Source organism: Pantherophis guttatus, chromosome 1, assembly GCF_059756535.1.
Source record: "Pantherophis guttatus breed Tessera chromosome 1, ASM5975653v1, whole genome shotgun sequence".
Lineage (NCBI taxonomy): Eukaryota > Metazoa > Chordata > Lepidosauria > Squamata > Colubridae > Pantherophis > Pantherophis guttatus.
In genome coordinates this window covers 38,089,159-38,104,850 of record NC_142063.1, presented here as the reverse complement: position 1 = coordinate 38,104,850, position 15,692 = coordinate 38,089,159, and the positions used below count along the sequence as shown (strand labels likewise).

Genomic DNA, 15,692 nt, shown 5'->3' with positions numbered 1-15,692 from the left:
GCATTCATTTAGTTCAATTTTTAACCAAATCTCTCTCCCTCTCTCTCATTCTAACCTTACTCATGATTTTTCAAAAAATTAACATCATTTGGTAAAAAAGTACTATTTTAGCAATTTTAAAAATTGCTTTGCAAATCTAATTTCATTTTTCATAAAAAATTACAGCATAAAATCTAATTCAATGTATTGCTTCTAGGTATTTATATTTTCTGGTGGATCTGAAGCAAAGGAAAAAAGGAGTTCCTTTTTTGGTAATAAAGGATTGCAAGCCATAATGTATCTGCTTTTCTATCAGACTATTTCAGATAAAGGAATTTTGTCTTATACAGCCATTTTTTTTACAACCTGTGAATGAATGTCATTTCAGATCATCCTATATGAATTTTACTGAATTTCTGCAGGATGTAAATAAAGCTGTCAAGCAGATTCCCTTCCCTTTCAGGTTTTAATTTTGTGTAAATGCAAATAATACTCCAGCATTAGTCTGGCTACTATTTTGCATCCTCCACAGCAGTGTTTCTCAGCCATGGGAACTTTAAGATATGAGGACTTCAACTCCCTCAATTAGCTGGCTGGAGAATTCTGGGAGTTGAAATCTACACACAGCTGCCGAGTTTGAGAAACACTGTTCCACAATATCCCAGATGTAGTCTCGTGCCAGGGAATTGTGGAGAGCACATTGTAGCCATTATAAAAGGAAGACATATATATTTGTCTTAAATCTATGATTAAATCTTAAAATGTGCACACATTTTTCCAAAGTGTCAATATAAAAAAAGTGTCCTTTGGGTGCTAGTGTATCTTTGGCATCTTTTACTATTCTTTTTTGTTTGTTTAAAAGGCAAAAGATGGTGCTATTGTTGTGACCTACTTTAGGCCTTCATAAAGCTTATCTGTTTCCAGTTTATTAAAAACAGGATCTTTTATAAAATGGATTATTATTTTCTTCCTTTTAAATTTTCAGATTTGAGTTCAACATCTTTGTTTTGAAAAGATTGCATTTGGTAAGCAAATTGCAGGATAAAAATCTGTCAATGTCTTTCACCATGACTATGTTTCAGGACATTGCTAAGTCTTTAATTTGTTCTTGCATATTTAGAGGGGCAAAATAAATGGTATTAAAGACAGCCAACATAGCCAGTTAAGTATAACAATATCCAGCTTCTAGTCCTTCCTTAGTCCCAGAAGCCAGCTGGGTGACCTTGGACTAGTCATTCCCTCTCAGCCCACATCAACATCAGGCTGCAAGACAAGACAGCTGATACCCAAAAACCCTCATGGCATCATGTGTTGTTAAGCTTTGCTCTAATAATTAGGTGAATGCACTGAAAACAAGGGGACCCTGCAACCATGCAGGATTAAAGCTAAGAAAAATGATAAAACCTCTATAAAAAAATCTCTGCTATAAGGAGGATCTTGATGTGACACTATTAATTAGTATAAAGCATCCATCCTATTTATTTAAGGACTATGCCAGCTGTAGTTGTTTTTAAGTTTAAATTTGCATTTATGAGGATGGGAAGATAATTTTGGAGTACTGAGTCATTACAGAATGATTATAGCTAAACTGAATGAATATTAGCAAAAGAGAAAATAATTAACTTGATGGGTAGTAATAGGGAAGATTCCAGATTCTGTGGGAGAATGTTGGAAGGATGCCTTGTGTATTTTTGTCAACATAGCTGGATACAGTGGGGATTTCCTCTTTGTCCATTTTCCTGGAGTTGGTGCTGGATGCTGCGAATTGGCTGGAAAAATTTGTATTCCAAGCATCAGCCAGTTGATCTTGCTGAGCTTCTTTCTCAAGATTAGTAAGGAACTCTTTTAAAACTTGTTTGAATAAATAAACAATTTCCCAGGGTAAAACATCATTTTCTGCTAGAGCCTCTCGAAATCTAGAAAAGGAAAGTAAAGAAAAGGCAAATAGCCTGAATTCTATTAGCATGTATTCAACTTCTCTCTTAAAAATGCAGGGGTAGAGAAGATATACTATCCTTTTTAGCAATGCTTTTTAAATAAAAAGAAAACAGTGAATAGGAAAGAATGATGTTTGCAATACAAACAGCTGAAGCATTTTTTTTTCTTGTCCAATTTGTCCAAGCAAGTTGATTCAAACTGACATTTCCCTGGAGCCCTTTTATAGGATCAGAGAGAAATCAGTGAATTGTTCTGGGTTTTGTTTTGTTTTAAATTCCATATGCTATATGTGCAGGTTGATATGTATATATTTGTATGTGTGTATGTGTGTGTGTGTATGTATGTATGTATGTATGTATGTATGTATATGTTGAAGAATTGTAGAGAAACTTGTTTTGTAATCAAAACAGTCTTATTCTTATCAAAATTGCATGAAACAAATGTAAATGAGGTTCACTAGTTCAATGAAAATCATACCATGCAGATTTTAAAACTGGACACAGGATAAAAATGTAGTCAATGAATATGAAGGCAAATGTTTAGCAAAAGGAACAAACATATTAGTGCTCTAAATATTAGAGCTATGAATATGTAGTAAGCATTTAAGTGGTGTGTGCTGAATTGTTACACTTAATTGTTTTGCCAAGCTCAAAATTAAAGCTGAAGGCATATTTTTCTATTACATTTTGTGGGCAAATCTTGGAAATTCATTCATTACATGCTATTTAACTGAACAAATGAAATCCTAGCAATGTTTTTTGAGATGTCACAACCAATACAGAGAGTCTTACGAATAAGGTTGCATATATTGCCAGAAAATAAGTTTCTTTGAACTCATTCCAAAGAATTATTCTTTTAGTTTGAAGCATGCTAGTTTTGAATTAATTTGAAACAGTTTTCTTGTAGGAATAACATTTAATATAAAGCTGCAAAGATGGGGACCCCTTTCCCCTTTCCTGAAGCTTATATGATACTACATAGATAAAATACCTGCTGAGTATGATTCCAGTTTGACATGGTTGGATTTGAGAGCAAAGAATTTCAAGTTGTCGTTGTTCAGTAGCTGGGATAGTTATTTGAAGATTTTGGTAGCTCCTTATTCCATTGTAATCATTTTCAGGTTTTTGAATTTTGTGTCCACTTTCAATCTCCTGTATCAGCCGTTCACGTTCTTTCAAATGCCATTTTAGTTCTCTCAGAAGTGTCTTTGTCACAACTTCTGAGCCAGGGTATTGTCCACTTTTGTAAGAATAACTTTTTGGCCATTTCATCCAGCCAAAGAATGGCATTTTGACAACTATTTAAAAAATAGAAACAAAAAGATACATGCACATACCAATGCTAAAAGGGGAATTGGAAATTTAGTTATCGGGGATTTCTCGCTCATGTTTGATAGTTAAATATTGTAATGTTACCCATTTTTCACATAGCCACTCAGTTTTAAAGTGCAAATGTATCCATGTTTAAATGGATTTAGTAGAGCTTAATTCTGAATACCCAGGTATAGGATTGTGCTGTCAGTAATAGTGCAATAAAAATGCAATTGTATTTCTCCCAGAAACCAATATGATATTTAAAATATTCTAGCTTTATTCTGTTTTGTTCTGTCCTGGGTATATTTAATCTTTGTAGCGCCTCTTGAAGGAACTGGCTAAGTCCATCTCAATTCAATATTTCTCTTTTCAAAAACAAAGACAATTTAAGCTATAGTATTCTGTATGTTCTGCAATCTAAATGTAAACAAAACAAAACAATTCAAAATGTAGATATTTATAAAATAACATCTGGTATGAGAAAATCTAGATTTTAGAGAAAAGACTATATATATTTGCAACAGTTTATTTTAATTACAAAAACTACAAAGAGATGTGTAGCAGACTAACAAATATATGCAATTAAAATGTTAATTTTTATGGAATCCTAAAATTCATGGTTATTTTGAGTAACTCGTAAGAGATTTATATTTTTAGTGCATCAAATTTTTTAAAATTAGAATTATTCTTATACTTACTGTACTTGTAGAAAAGAATCTATTTCACCAGCAAGACTATAGATGAGTTCTGCTTGATGTGGTGATTGTTTATTCCAGTATGTTCTGTCTGAGACAAGTATTCCTCATTTTACTCACTTAAGAAAAGTGTATTATCCCAGCTTTTAAAATAACTTAATTCCTTCTATCAACAGAGTTCCCAGAACCCTCAGACATAGATTCCTCTGAAATTCTTTCCACAAAGCCCATTCAGAGTTTCTGCCTTTCCATACAGACTTCGTCTTGAGCAAGTGAGAACAGTTTCAGAAGCTTTCTATGGATGCTAAATGTATTGTCTGTAGTCATATGAATAATCGTAGTCTGAAACCAAGCCAGATGTGCTCCCAGCTAAAGTAAAACTGTCGGTTGGATGATGTGATGCTTGGATGTGCATAGCTGTAGGTCACAGTTCACTGCTATATTTTTATGCCCTGTTGTGCTCTAAAAATAACCCAGTTGCTTTTTGTCATCGGACTAAACTTTGGAGCAATTTTGGCAAATTTGTAGTTTCATTCTTTGTATTAGTGATAAGAGAAATTATTGCACTACCCAGTTTACCTATTCATCTTATATCAATACGTGTATATACACTAAAATTAACACAACTTATGTAAGCTCATCTCAAGCAACTTTATGTCAGTCCTAAGGCTAGCTATTAAGCAGCGTACAGAGAGATTTTTAGTGTATATTGTTTATGGCTAAATTAACCCTCTGTTAAAATGAATAAGTGAAATTCTTATTTATAGTCCATAACTGTTATCAAGTTTGTGAATTCTTTTTCCTAACCTAACAAATGTATTCCTAACCTAACAAGGGGTGTCAAACTCAAGACCCGTGGGCTGGATCCGGCCCATGGGGTGCTTAGATCTGGCCCGCGTGGCTAACCTTGAAACAGCAAAAAACTAGGCCCATGGTGCCTCTGCCAGCAAAAATGGAGCTCGGGGGGTGGTGTTTGCGGGCTCCATTTTTGCTGGCAGAGGGCTGCAGGAGGTCTTCATGGCCAAAAATGGGATACAGGGGGCATGTGTGGGGTCCCCAAGCTCCATTTTCACTGGCAGAGGGCTAGCAAAACAAACTAAAAATAAAACAAAAGGAGAAATGTTTTCCCTTTTGAATTTGAGCATGCAAGAAGGGGAAAGAAGAAAGACAAAAAGAAGGAAAGGTAGGAAGAGAGCAAGGAAGGAAAAATAAAGAAAGAGGGGAAGGAAGAAGAAAGGAGAAGGAAGAGGGAGGGAAGGAAGGAAGGAAGAAGGAAGGAAAGGAAAGAATGAAGGAAGGAAGATTATAATGAGAGTGAGGGAAGTTTCAGGAAAGTCCTGCTTTAGCACTTGGCCACCACAGGTGCCCCCAATATGAGTGATGTCGAGCTGGCTATGCCTACCATGGCCACACCCCCTGGCCACACACCCCTGGCCCCCTGGCCCTCCGAGTTTAGTATAGTTTTCAGTGGCAGCAGTCTATTTTTTTAAAAAATGGTCTCAACTGGTTAATCCCCTTTTCAAAAGTGTTGAATTGAACTGTTGTTGAAAAATCGTCCTGCAAATCTGGACTAGATGTCATGCTGCATAAAGGGTGACATCTGTGTCTGTTATTAAAGCTGATATTGCTTGTATGTTGGAAAAATTCAAATGCCAGTACTAATCATCCTCAGTTGGAAGGTTTTCACATTGCATTGTGTGTGGTGCTATAAAAAGTGGAGAAAGGAGCTGGATGTAGAACGACAGAATGCCTTTGCAAATTTTCAGACAGAATTAAAATGTTCTTTGCCATCTCTTTGCTGGCATAGTTGCCAGGTCAATAACAACTCTTTGGTTATTGTAAAAGCTAAATAATGGTGATAAGTTACTTTAGAAAAAAAATACATACTTTGGATAATGTGAGCCACTCTACAGAATAATCAAGAAACTAAAATTCTGCAGGATTAAGGATTCAATAAACAATCTGAGAGTCTAGATTACTTAAACAGCATGGACAGAAAATGATACGTATTATAAACTTCAGTATTTAATCCTTAGAAAATCATGGAGTTGTGTGTCTGGAAATCAAATAAGAGATTACTTCATAAGATTTCATGTGTTTTCATAAGTAAACCTTTTCATGGGAAACTTTTAAAAAAATTTCCTCAAATCTGTAGGCAGAACAGTTTAAACAGGCTATTACTAAACGTAAGAATGGACAGTTTTACTTATACTGAACCAGTGTTTTCCAACTTAATCAGGAGTTCTACATTAGCTCAAGTGAGTCAGTTGGTTTTATATATTGATAGAAAAATCTGTAGCAAATGAGAAATAAAGAAAATAAAATATATAATATATATATATATTAAAAATACTATGAAGCATCTACTTTTTTACCACTGCATTAAATGGATTACCAATATTGTTGCTTATTTTGAATGACAATATAGACTCCTCGTACCTAATTACTTTGAAAGGATAAGTATATAGGTAGTCCTCAAATTACATCTATTTGTTCGGTGACTATTCAAAGTTAATAACACTGAATGATGGGGATTTATGACCGGTCCTCATAGATTCAGGTGTTACAGCATCTCTGCAGTCAAGTGAGCACAGTCCAGGTGTTTGGCATCTGGCTTGTGATTATGATGTCGAGCAGGTACATGATTGTGAATTCTAATGTTCCCTGCCCGTTTCCCACAAAGTCAATAGGGAAGCTGGCAGGAAATTGGAAGTTACAGTCATGCAAGATTGCCCCTTAATGACCGTATGTTCCTCTGTAACAATAGCAACTGGGACTGCTATTGCTAAGCAATGCAGTCACAAGTAACATCACATTTTACAACCATATTGCTTAGCAATGGCAATTCCAATCTCAATTGCCGTCATAAGTCAAAGACTGTAAGGAAAGTAATGGCAGAATCTGGCGGTGGAGTTAAAAGAGGGTTCATCTTAGAATCTCAATGTGGCCACAAGCAAGTTAAGTCCACCACCCCCTTGAATTCTGTTGTTAACCATTATCTAACTCCTAGCAGATGCTCACCTTTGGCTGAGAATATATGTTTTTTTTCTACAACAAATCCCAGATTTAACTGGCACCATGAGTTAAAAGGATCAGCTATTTGGAAAAGACACTTGTGTAAGATTCTAGTAATTAAGAGAACACATTTGTATTCTAAGAAAACCCCTCTGGCATATATTGTTTTGAACAATACTATTATGTGGAACATAGCATCTTTAGACAAAACAGTAAGGTGCTTTTAATGATAGACTACGATTAAGGGGTAAGGTAGCAGTGATGCCTAAAATTTTATATGCCCTTGGCAAGATGTATTTAATGTTCAACATGAGAAAGGAACTTGTTTGTAATGTATGTCTCAGAAGTAGGTCTTCAAGAGATTCATGTCACGTTGACCAAACATCAAAAATTAATCCTATTATTAAACTAGCCAAGAGGCTGGTCTCCCTGCGCCATAGCATTTAAAAATATTGTTATGCATTGTGCTATATGGCTGCTTGTTAGTTACAATTTCCTTTAGAATAATATGTATGTATGTTAAAGTATAGCATTTACATTGGAGTGCATGCTTCATGGGTTAGCCAGGCATTGATGGATTATATATCATCTACATGTGATGCCATTATGTATAGAGAGAGGCAGTTTGGTATAGTGATTAAGTCACTGGACTAGAAATTGGGAGGCTACGAGTTCTAGTCCTACCTCAAGCACAAAGCCAGCTGTGTCACTTCTGAAAAAAAAAACTTTGGCAATAAAGTCCTGGAAGTCCCAGCAAATTAACGCTGATTCAAATGCACAAAAGAACATCTGAGTAAAGCTATCAATACATATTAAAACAACCATGGATCAGTTTAATTCTGCTCAGAGTTATTCATGCCTTGTTCCTTTCCTGAATGTCTTATGCTGCATATGGGGCTGCCCTTGAAGAGTATTCAGAAGCTTCAGCTGGTGCAAAATACAACAGATGAGACAGTATTGGGTATTCTTAGAAGGACACACATTGCACATCTGCTCATGAGCTGCATTGGTAGCTGATTGCAATGTGCAATTTAAGTGCTGAGGTTGACCTTTACAACTGTACATGACATGGTGCCATATTATCTGCGGATCCACCTCTCCCCAGTTACTTTTACCGTAATTACTTCATCAGGTCCAGCAGGAGAGGCATGTGGGTCCTTTGTGCTAAAGAGTTCCATCTGATTGGACTCAGGAGATGAACTTTGCTGGTATGGCACCTCCCTCTGGAACACCATCTTCCTGAGGTGAGGTTAGCACAAATCCTTAGGGATTTTGGGAAAGCTCTCAAAGCATGTTATTTTTAATCAGGCCAGGAGATCCCTTGAGCGCAGAGAACCCATGGCACTTGTACTATGTATGTCATCTAAATTAACTCCCCCTGATGTTGTTTTACTTGAATTTAATTATTTAATTGCTTTAATTGGTTTCTATTGTAGGTTTTAATAGTTGTGTGTGTATGTATGTATGTATGTATGTATGTATGTATATATATATATGTGTGTGTGTGTGTGTGTTTTCTCAGGTTTTCGCGGGTGTTTGTTATTCGGGTCTTCTCCCACGTAAAATTGGAAGTGTCTTGGCGACGTTTCGACGAAGTCTCATTTGTCATCTTCAGGCTGGTGTTCTCGGCTTCGTGCTTCCAGGAGCAATGTGAGATCGCAGCTGTCTCTTCCTTTTAACTGCTAGTGGGGGTGTGAGCTGATTGGGTGGGAACTTGGCTGTGTTCTGATTGGGTGGAGGTGTGTTCTGATTGGTTAGGGGCTTGGCTGTGCTCTGATTGGATGGGGGGTTTGTTGTGCTCTGATTGGCTGGGGGGGTGTTCTGTTTGGGTGGGGGCTTGGTTGTGCTCAGCTTAGTCTGAGTTGCAGGGGGATTTGAGCTGGTGAGCTGCATTGTTCTTGTTTGGCTTCGTGTTTGTGGCCGTGCAAGCTCTTCATGGTGGGTGTCAGTCTGCTTCATGGATGGATTGGAGGGGTTTAAAGTGGCTAATGATGTCATATCCCTCTTCACCCAAGTACCAATCAAAGAAGCCTTGACAGTTATCCAAAACAAATATAACCCCCCCAAGCACATCTTAGATCTGACCAACCACTGCCTATCCAACACATACTTCATCTATAATGGACAGAAATACAAACAAATAGAAGGAGCACCCATGGGACCACCCCTCTCACCTGTCATTGCCAACCTCTATATGGAATACTTTGAATCCCAAGCGCTAGAAAAATCTGATCACAAACCCAAACTCTGGCTCAGATATGTAGACGACACCTTCATAATCTAGCCACATGGGAAAGAAAAACTGGACAACTTCCTCACACACCTCAACAGCCTACACCCCAAAATACAGTTCACCATGGAAACAGAAGCGAACAACCAACTTCCCTTCCTGGATGTCTTAGTCTACATAAAATCCAATGGCTCCCTAGGACACACTATCTACCAGAAGAAAACACACACAAACCGCTATCTGCACGCACTCTCACACCACCACCCTGCCCAGATCAACTCTGTAGCCAAGACACTCATTTCCAGAACAAAACGCTTAGCTGACGAACAACACCTAAAAACCGAACTACACACTCTCACTAACGTACTAACATCCAATGGATTCCAAAGAAATAAGATCACCAACCTAATCCAAAAAGAAATCCCCACTAAAATCCAAGACAGAGAACAAGAAAACGGCAAAGCCCTCCTCCCATACATAAAAGGCACCACAGACAGAATAAGCAAAATCCTCCACAAACATAACATCAAGACAGCATTCTGCACAAACCGAAAAATATCCACCATCCTAAGGAACCCCAAAGACAAAATTGAGTTAGAAAATCAAGGAGTATATGAAATCCCATGCACCGCCTGCCCCACCACATACATCGGACAAACCAACAGACGAATAAGTGCACGCATAGAAGAACACAAGAACTCAGTCAGAAAAGAGGAACCAACTTCTTCCCTGGTCCAACACCTTAAAGCCACAGGACATGATATTGACTTTAAAAAGACCAGAACTATCGCCAAAACTGAACACTTTAACAACAGAATAATCAGAGAAGCCATCGAGATAGAAAAACGCCCACACAGCATGAACAAACAAGACGATACCTCCCGCCTACCAGCCATTTGGAAACCCGCCCTTATTGACAAACGAGTCCCTAACACGACGAATGACACCAGACCCACACTCACAAGAGCCACACAGGATGTCACCACCACACATCCACGCAGAAAGCAGACTCAAACCCACACTGATAATGAGCCACGACCAAGGACCAGAAGCCAGACTGCAGCTGCATCATTAGCCACTTTAAACCCCTCCAATCCATCCATGAAGCAGACTGACACCCACCATGAAGAGCTCGCACGGCCACAAACACGAAGCCAAACAACAACAACGCAGCTCACCAGCTCAAATCCTCCTGCAACTCAGACTAAGCTGAGCACAACCAAGCCCCCACCCAAACAGAACACCCCCCCAGCCAATCAGAGCACAACAAACCCCCCATCCAATCAGAGCACAGCCAAGCCCCTAACCAATCAGAACACACCTCCACCCAATCAGAACACAGCCAAGTTCCCACCCAATTAGCTCACAGCCCCACTAGCAGTTAAAAGGAAGAGACAGCTGCGATCTCACATTGCTCCTGGAAGCACGAAGCCGAGAACACCAGCCTGAAGATGACAAATGAGACTTCGTCGAAACGTCGCCAAGACACTTCCAATTTTACGTGGGAGAAGACCCGAATAACCAAAGACCTACACACACACACACACACACACACACACACACACACATATATAGTATCAAATTTATATTTGCTGATAAATAAAGGGAGACTAGTATAGATCTATTTCAAGCTATTTAGCTCTCAGCTAGCCATACCTTACTCAGATTCAAACTTGGGCTATATCTGAGTAAGGGTATGGCGAGCTGATGAGAGCTAAATAGCTTGAAATAGATATATACTAGTCTCCCTTTATTTCTTTATCAGAAAATATAAATTTGATACAAAATAGTTTGTCTTGAAAGCAACTGCCTGACGGCTCCTGGATTGGAGCTGAAAGGCGAAAAGGAAGCAGTATGCTCCCTCCCATATTGGGGTAGACTAGGTGCTTCGACAGAAAAACACTACATACACACACACACACACACACACACACACACACACACACACACCAGTGGTGAAATCCAATTTTTTTTACTACCGGTTCTGTGGGAGTGGTTTGGTGGGCATGGCTTGGTGGGACTGGCAGGAGAAGGATACTGCAAAATCCCCATTCCCTTCCCACTCCTGGGGAATTGCAAAAATCTCCATTCCCACCTCACTCTGGGGCTAGCCAGAGGTGGTATTTGCCAGTTCTCCAAACTACTCAAAATTTCGCATTTTCTCTGCTAAAGCAATAGCTGACAGCTCAGCGTTATTCCCTGGGGTTGGGCAGCCCAAACGGTACGCGATAGGGGAGAAAGCAACAGGAGCTAAGCCTCCCATCGATTAGCACGTCTGAAGTAAAAACGACAGAGCTAATTATAGGTGGGAGGTGGGTGGATGGGTCTATCATGCGTGCAATGGCCAAATTGATCAATGATGTATAAAGGCGAATATCTCTGCAATGGTAATTTTTACACTCTGACGATGTTAGCAGAGGCTAACGAAAGTTAAGTGGATAATATATTTTAAGTTCTGGAAATCGTGATGTCTGTCTCTTATATATATGTGTGTGTGTGTGTGTGTGTCACTTTTTTATAGATATAGTCACTACTAGAGCATGCCAATCATTATATGTCATTATATATGCAATAATTCCATGTCATACTTTGAGTGAATGAACAAGAAAGAAAAAGGAAGTAACTAAGATCCTTTGAAAGGTACCAGAACCAGAAAGATTTGCCTAGGAAGATTTCAGCATACATAACATACAGAAAAGTACCAGGCTGAAAACAAGAAGAGACAATTCCCTAAACAGCAGTTGGTTCCCATCTGAATTGGATCAGACAAAGGCATTCTGGTGGAAAAGGTTCATGAGGTGTGAGGAAAGGGCTACTTTTGGATCGGTCAACTTTTTGTGAGGTGCTAAACCCCATAGCCCTTGGGGGCTATTGCATAAAATGAAAGTTCCATGTGAGATTCTTGCCTCATTTTTTCTGGAATTGACTAGCGTAGTCAAGCAAAATGTTGAGTTAGAACATGTGTAGGAAGGTGTGAATAAATGACTTTATGGGTACAGAAAGTAAACTGTTGCATTTGTCGCTATGTGACCCAAAAAAAAAAGTGCTGGATGCACACTCTGGTCTTCTGCGTGGTGCAGTTGTTCATTTAAAAGCAATTTTTATTCTGCTGCTATTAAAAAAATCTTGTAGTTCACAATCTCCATATCCCTTCAACTTTGGGTTATTGCAGGGGTGAAATGCTTCTGGTTTGGACCGGATCGCCCGATCCAGTAGCGATGGAGGTGGGTGGTTCAGAGAATCGGTAGCAAAAATCCCTGCCCCCCCTTCCCCAGCTGAGCTGTGCAATCATCAGAGGCTTTTTTTTTTAATTTTTAAAAGCATTTTTTCTACAACCTCTGGCCAAAAAAATGCTTTTAAAAGTAAAAAAAAAAAGCCTCTGATGATCGGGTGGCTCAGATGGGATCATCAGAGGGTTTTAAAAGCATTTTTTCTACAACCTCTTCGGCTGAAGAGGTTATAGAAAAAATGTTTTTAAAAGGAAAAAAAGCCTCTGCCGATCAGGCAAGTCAGCTGGGATCATCAGAGGCTTAAAAAAAAAAAAGAAAGCCTCTGCCGATCAGGCAAGCCAGCTGGGATCGTCAGAGGCTTTTAAAAGCATTTTTTTTACAACCTCTACAGCCGAAGAGGTTGTAGAAAAAATGCTTTTAAAAGTTAAAAAAAAAAGTTGGCCACGCCCACTCAGTCATATAACCCCACCACCACCAAGCCACGCCCACAGAACCGGTAGTAACAAATTTTACATTTCACCACTGGGTTATTGTAATACCTGAAACTTTCAGCATCATACTGTTATGAATGCTAGCTTATCATTTAGAAAAAAAATGACACTTTCTGTGTGGAAATTGGTTGAAGTCTGCTCAGTCTTTTTCAGAATTCACTGAAACATTTAACAAATCAGACCTTGGAATATTGTGTACCTTAAATTGAAGTTACATCCTACATTTTTTGAATGGTATTTCAGTGTCATTACATACATTTAATTGAGTCAAAGAGCAGAAAGCACCACTACTGTTGGTTTTCTACTGAAAGTATCTGTTTGATGTATACTGTATTCCTCAATTTATAATCACCATTGGGACTGGAACTCCCATCCCTGAGTAATGCTGTCATTAAGTAAGTTGTTCTCAATATTACAAAATCATCATGGTCATTAAGCAAATGATGCAGTTGTTGACTCTGGCTTCCCCCATTGACTTTGCTTGTGGGAAAGATTACAGATGGCAATCATGTGACCCCAGGTCATTGCAACTATTGTGAATAATGCTAGTTGTCAACACCCAAATTTAAAACATGAGATTGTGGGGATGCTGTGATATTCATAAGTGCGAGAACTGGTCATAAGTCATTTTCCAATGTTGTATCTGTGAATAACTTCTAAATGGCTGTAAGCCCAGGGGCTACTTGTGTTGTTGTAATCATTGGTTTTAACAGGGTGTCTGAAAATCACAAGGGAGGATGCTATCTGGATTTCCTGGAGGAGACTCTTGATAGGATTGGTGCCACCTCTGAAATACACTGATTTCCTGCTCCCTTTGAATCTCTATACCCTCCTCAGAATGTGCACTGGCATCCTGAAAAGATGACTTGAAATAAGGATGTCAGCTTTGGAAGCTATGTTAACAATGGAAGCTTCCATGCTGCTACCTTCTTGTGTTTGGGAAAGTAGGAGGCGGGATTGAGTAGAGGGAATGTAGTTAGACAAAATAGCATTCTTTTTTTCGGTCAAGGTCATGACAGTCCTGCATCTGGAGAAGGAGTGGTTGGAGTGATATCTCGAGATGGGACGTATGGTGATTGGACAATGTGATGGACTGATGGGTGCAGGGGATGGATTTGGGGATTTTGATTTATTGAGGGAAAACCCGGAAGTCTCTGATTTGGGTTTTCCCAGATGCGCCAGTATACCTACTCTAATAAATGAAACTTTGAGAAAATGCTTGCCTCGGAAGTTTTAATTGGAATTGGGGTTTTCTGGAACGCTGACAAATGATATTGCAGGTACTATTGCTGACCAGTGTAGAGCCTACATACAGCATTACTGGAATGTGCACACAGTGGCTCTCATCTGCCAGTAACTAGGCTGATACACTTTGCATCAAGATTCTGAATAATTCTGATGATTTTAATTCAATACCACCGACAATGCAACTACCCTTCAAAAAGACCTTGACTATGTGGCAGATTAGTCTAACAAGTGGCAACTTCAAATCTCAACCAACAAATGCTCTGTCTTGCACATTGGCAAAAAAAATCAAAACGTAGATACAAATTAGATGGACATGACCTTGTAGATGACCCCCACTCTGTCAAGGACCTTGGAGTACTCATTTCTAAAGATCTAAGTGCCCGAGACCACTGTAACAACATTGCCAAAAAGGCATTAACTACAGCATACAAAACATTTGCTAGACCAATTCTTGAATACAGCTCATCTGTCTGGAATCTGCACTGCATATCGGACATAAATACAATTGAGAGAGTCCAGAGATATTTTACGAGAAGAGTCCCCCGTTCCTCTAACCGCAATAAAATACTTTATGCCACCAGACTCCAAATTTTGGGCTTAGACAACTTAGAATTACGCTGACTTCAGTTTGACCTAAGCATAGTACATAAAATTATCTGCCACAATGTCCTTCCTGTCAATGACTACTTCAGCTTCAACCATAACAATACATGAGCAAATAATAGATACAAACTCAAGGTAAACCGTTCCAAATTCAATTGCAGAAAATATGACTTCAGTAACAGAGTGGTCAATGCCTGGAATGCGCTACCTGACTGTAGTTTCTTCCCCAAACCCCCAAAACTTTAACCTTAAACTGTCTACTGTTGACCTCACCCCATTCCTAAGAGGTCTGTAAGGGGCGTGCATAACTGCACCAGCGTGCCTACCGTCCCTTTCCTAATATTCCTTTTTACTTACTCTTCACATGTATTCAAATTACATTTATACTTTTACTTGTTATTTTATATATGCTTGACAAATAAACTTATGATTATGATATTCTTCAGAGCAGCTCCTTGGAGAATGCATTGCAATTATCTATTTGAAATGTGGCAGGGGGGGAAGGCTACTTTTGCCAGGGCCTCTTTCTCCAAGGATTGCAGCTAGAAATTTCCATTCTTTAGCCATGTTCAGTACTGTGATAACACACAAAATTAGCCTAGTATTCTGTTGTGTTACACAGCCACCTATCACATACTAATAAGGAGCTTGCAATATCACAAATTTCATTCAATTTGGTGGGTATGACCAGCCTGTGGCAAATTCTGTAGGTTGAGAATATACGAAGAAGTATTTTATCTTCCCTGAATCTCCCGTCATTATTTCATCATCTTATGATCCGAATCAGTAGTTTTATAAAAGGAAACAGAAAAACCCTTTACTTTCAATACGCTCTTTTGGAGAATTGATAAAACCTTTCCTGTTAGGAATTTAATCTGAGAATCTACAAATTGGAATATGAATATTTATTTAAGAAACATCAGAATAATACAAGAAGCAACATCAGAAGA

At 38.7% G+C, this 15,692-nt stretch overlaps 2 protein-coding genes across 3 annotated transcripts in view; one reads left to right on the top strand and one right to left on the bottom strand.

Moving 5' to 3' along the window:
- TDRD9 (tudor domain containing 9) overlaps nt 1–15,692 on the top strand; it is a 91,052-nt gene that overhangs the window by 2,208 nt on the left and 73,152 nt on the right. The window lies entirely within an intron of this gene.
- RD3L (RD3 like) lies at nt 1,479–4,065 on the bottom strand. Its single transcript, XM_034418560.2, has 3 exons — nt 3,929–4,065; nt 2,908–3,214; nt 1,479–1,895 (listed from the first exon to the last, which is right to left on the bottom strand). The coding sequence occupies exons 2-3, from the start codon at nt 3,204–3,206 to the stop codon at nt 1,598–1,600; spliced, it is 597 nt and encodes a 198-aa protein (XP_034274451.1). The 5' UTR covers nt 3,207–3,214; nt 3,929–4,065; the 3' UTR covers nt 1,479–1,597.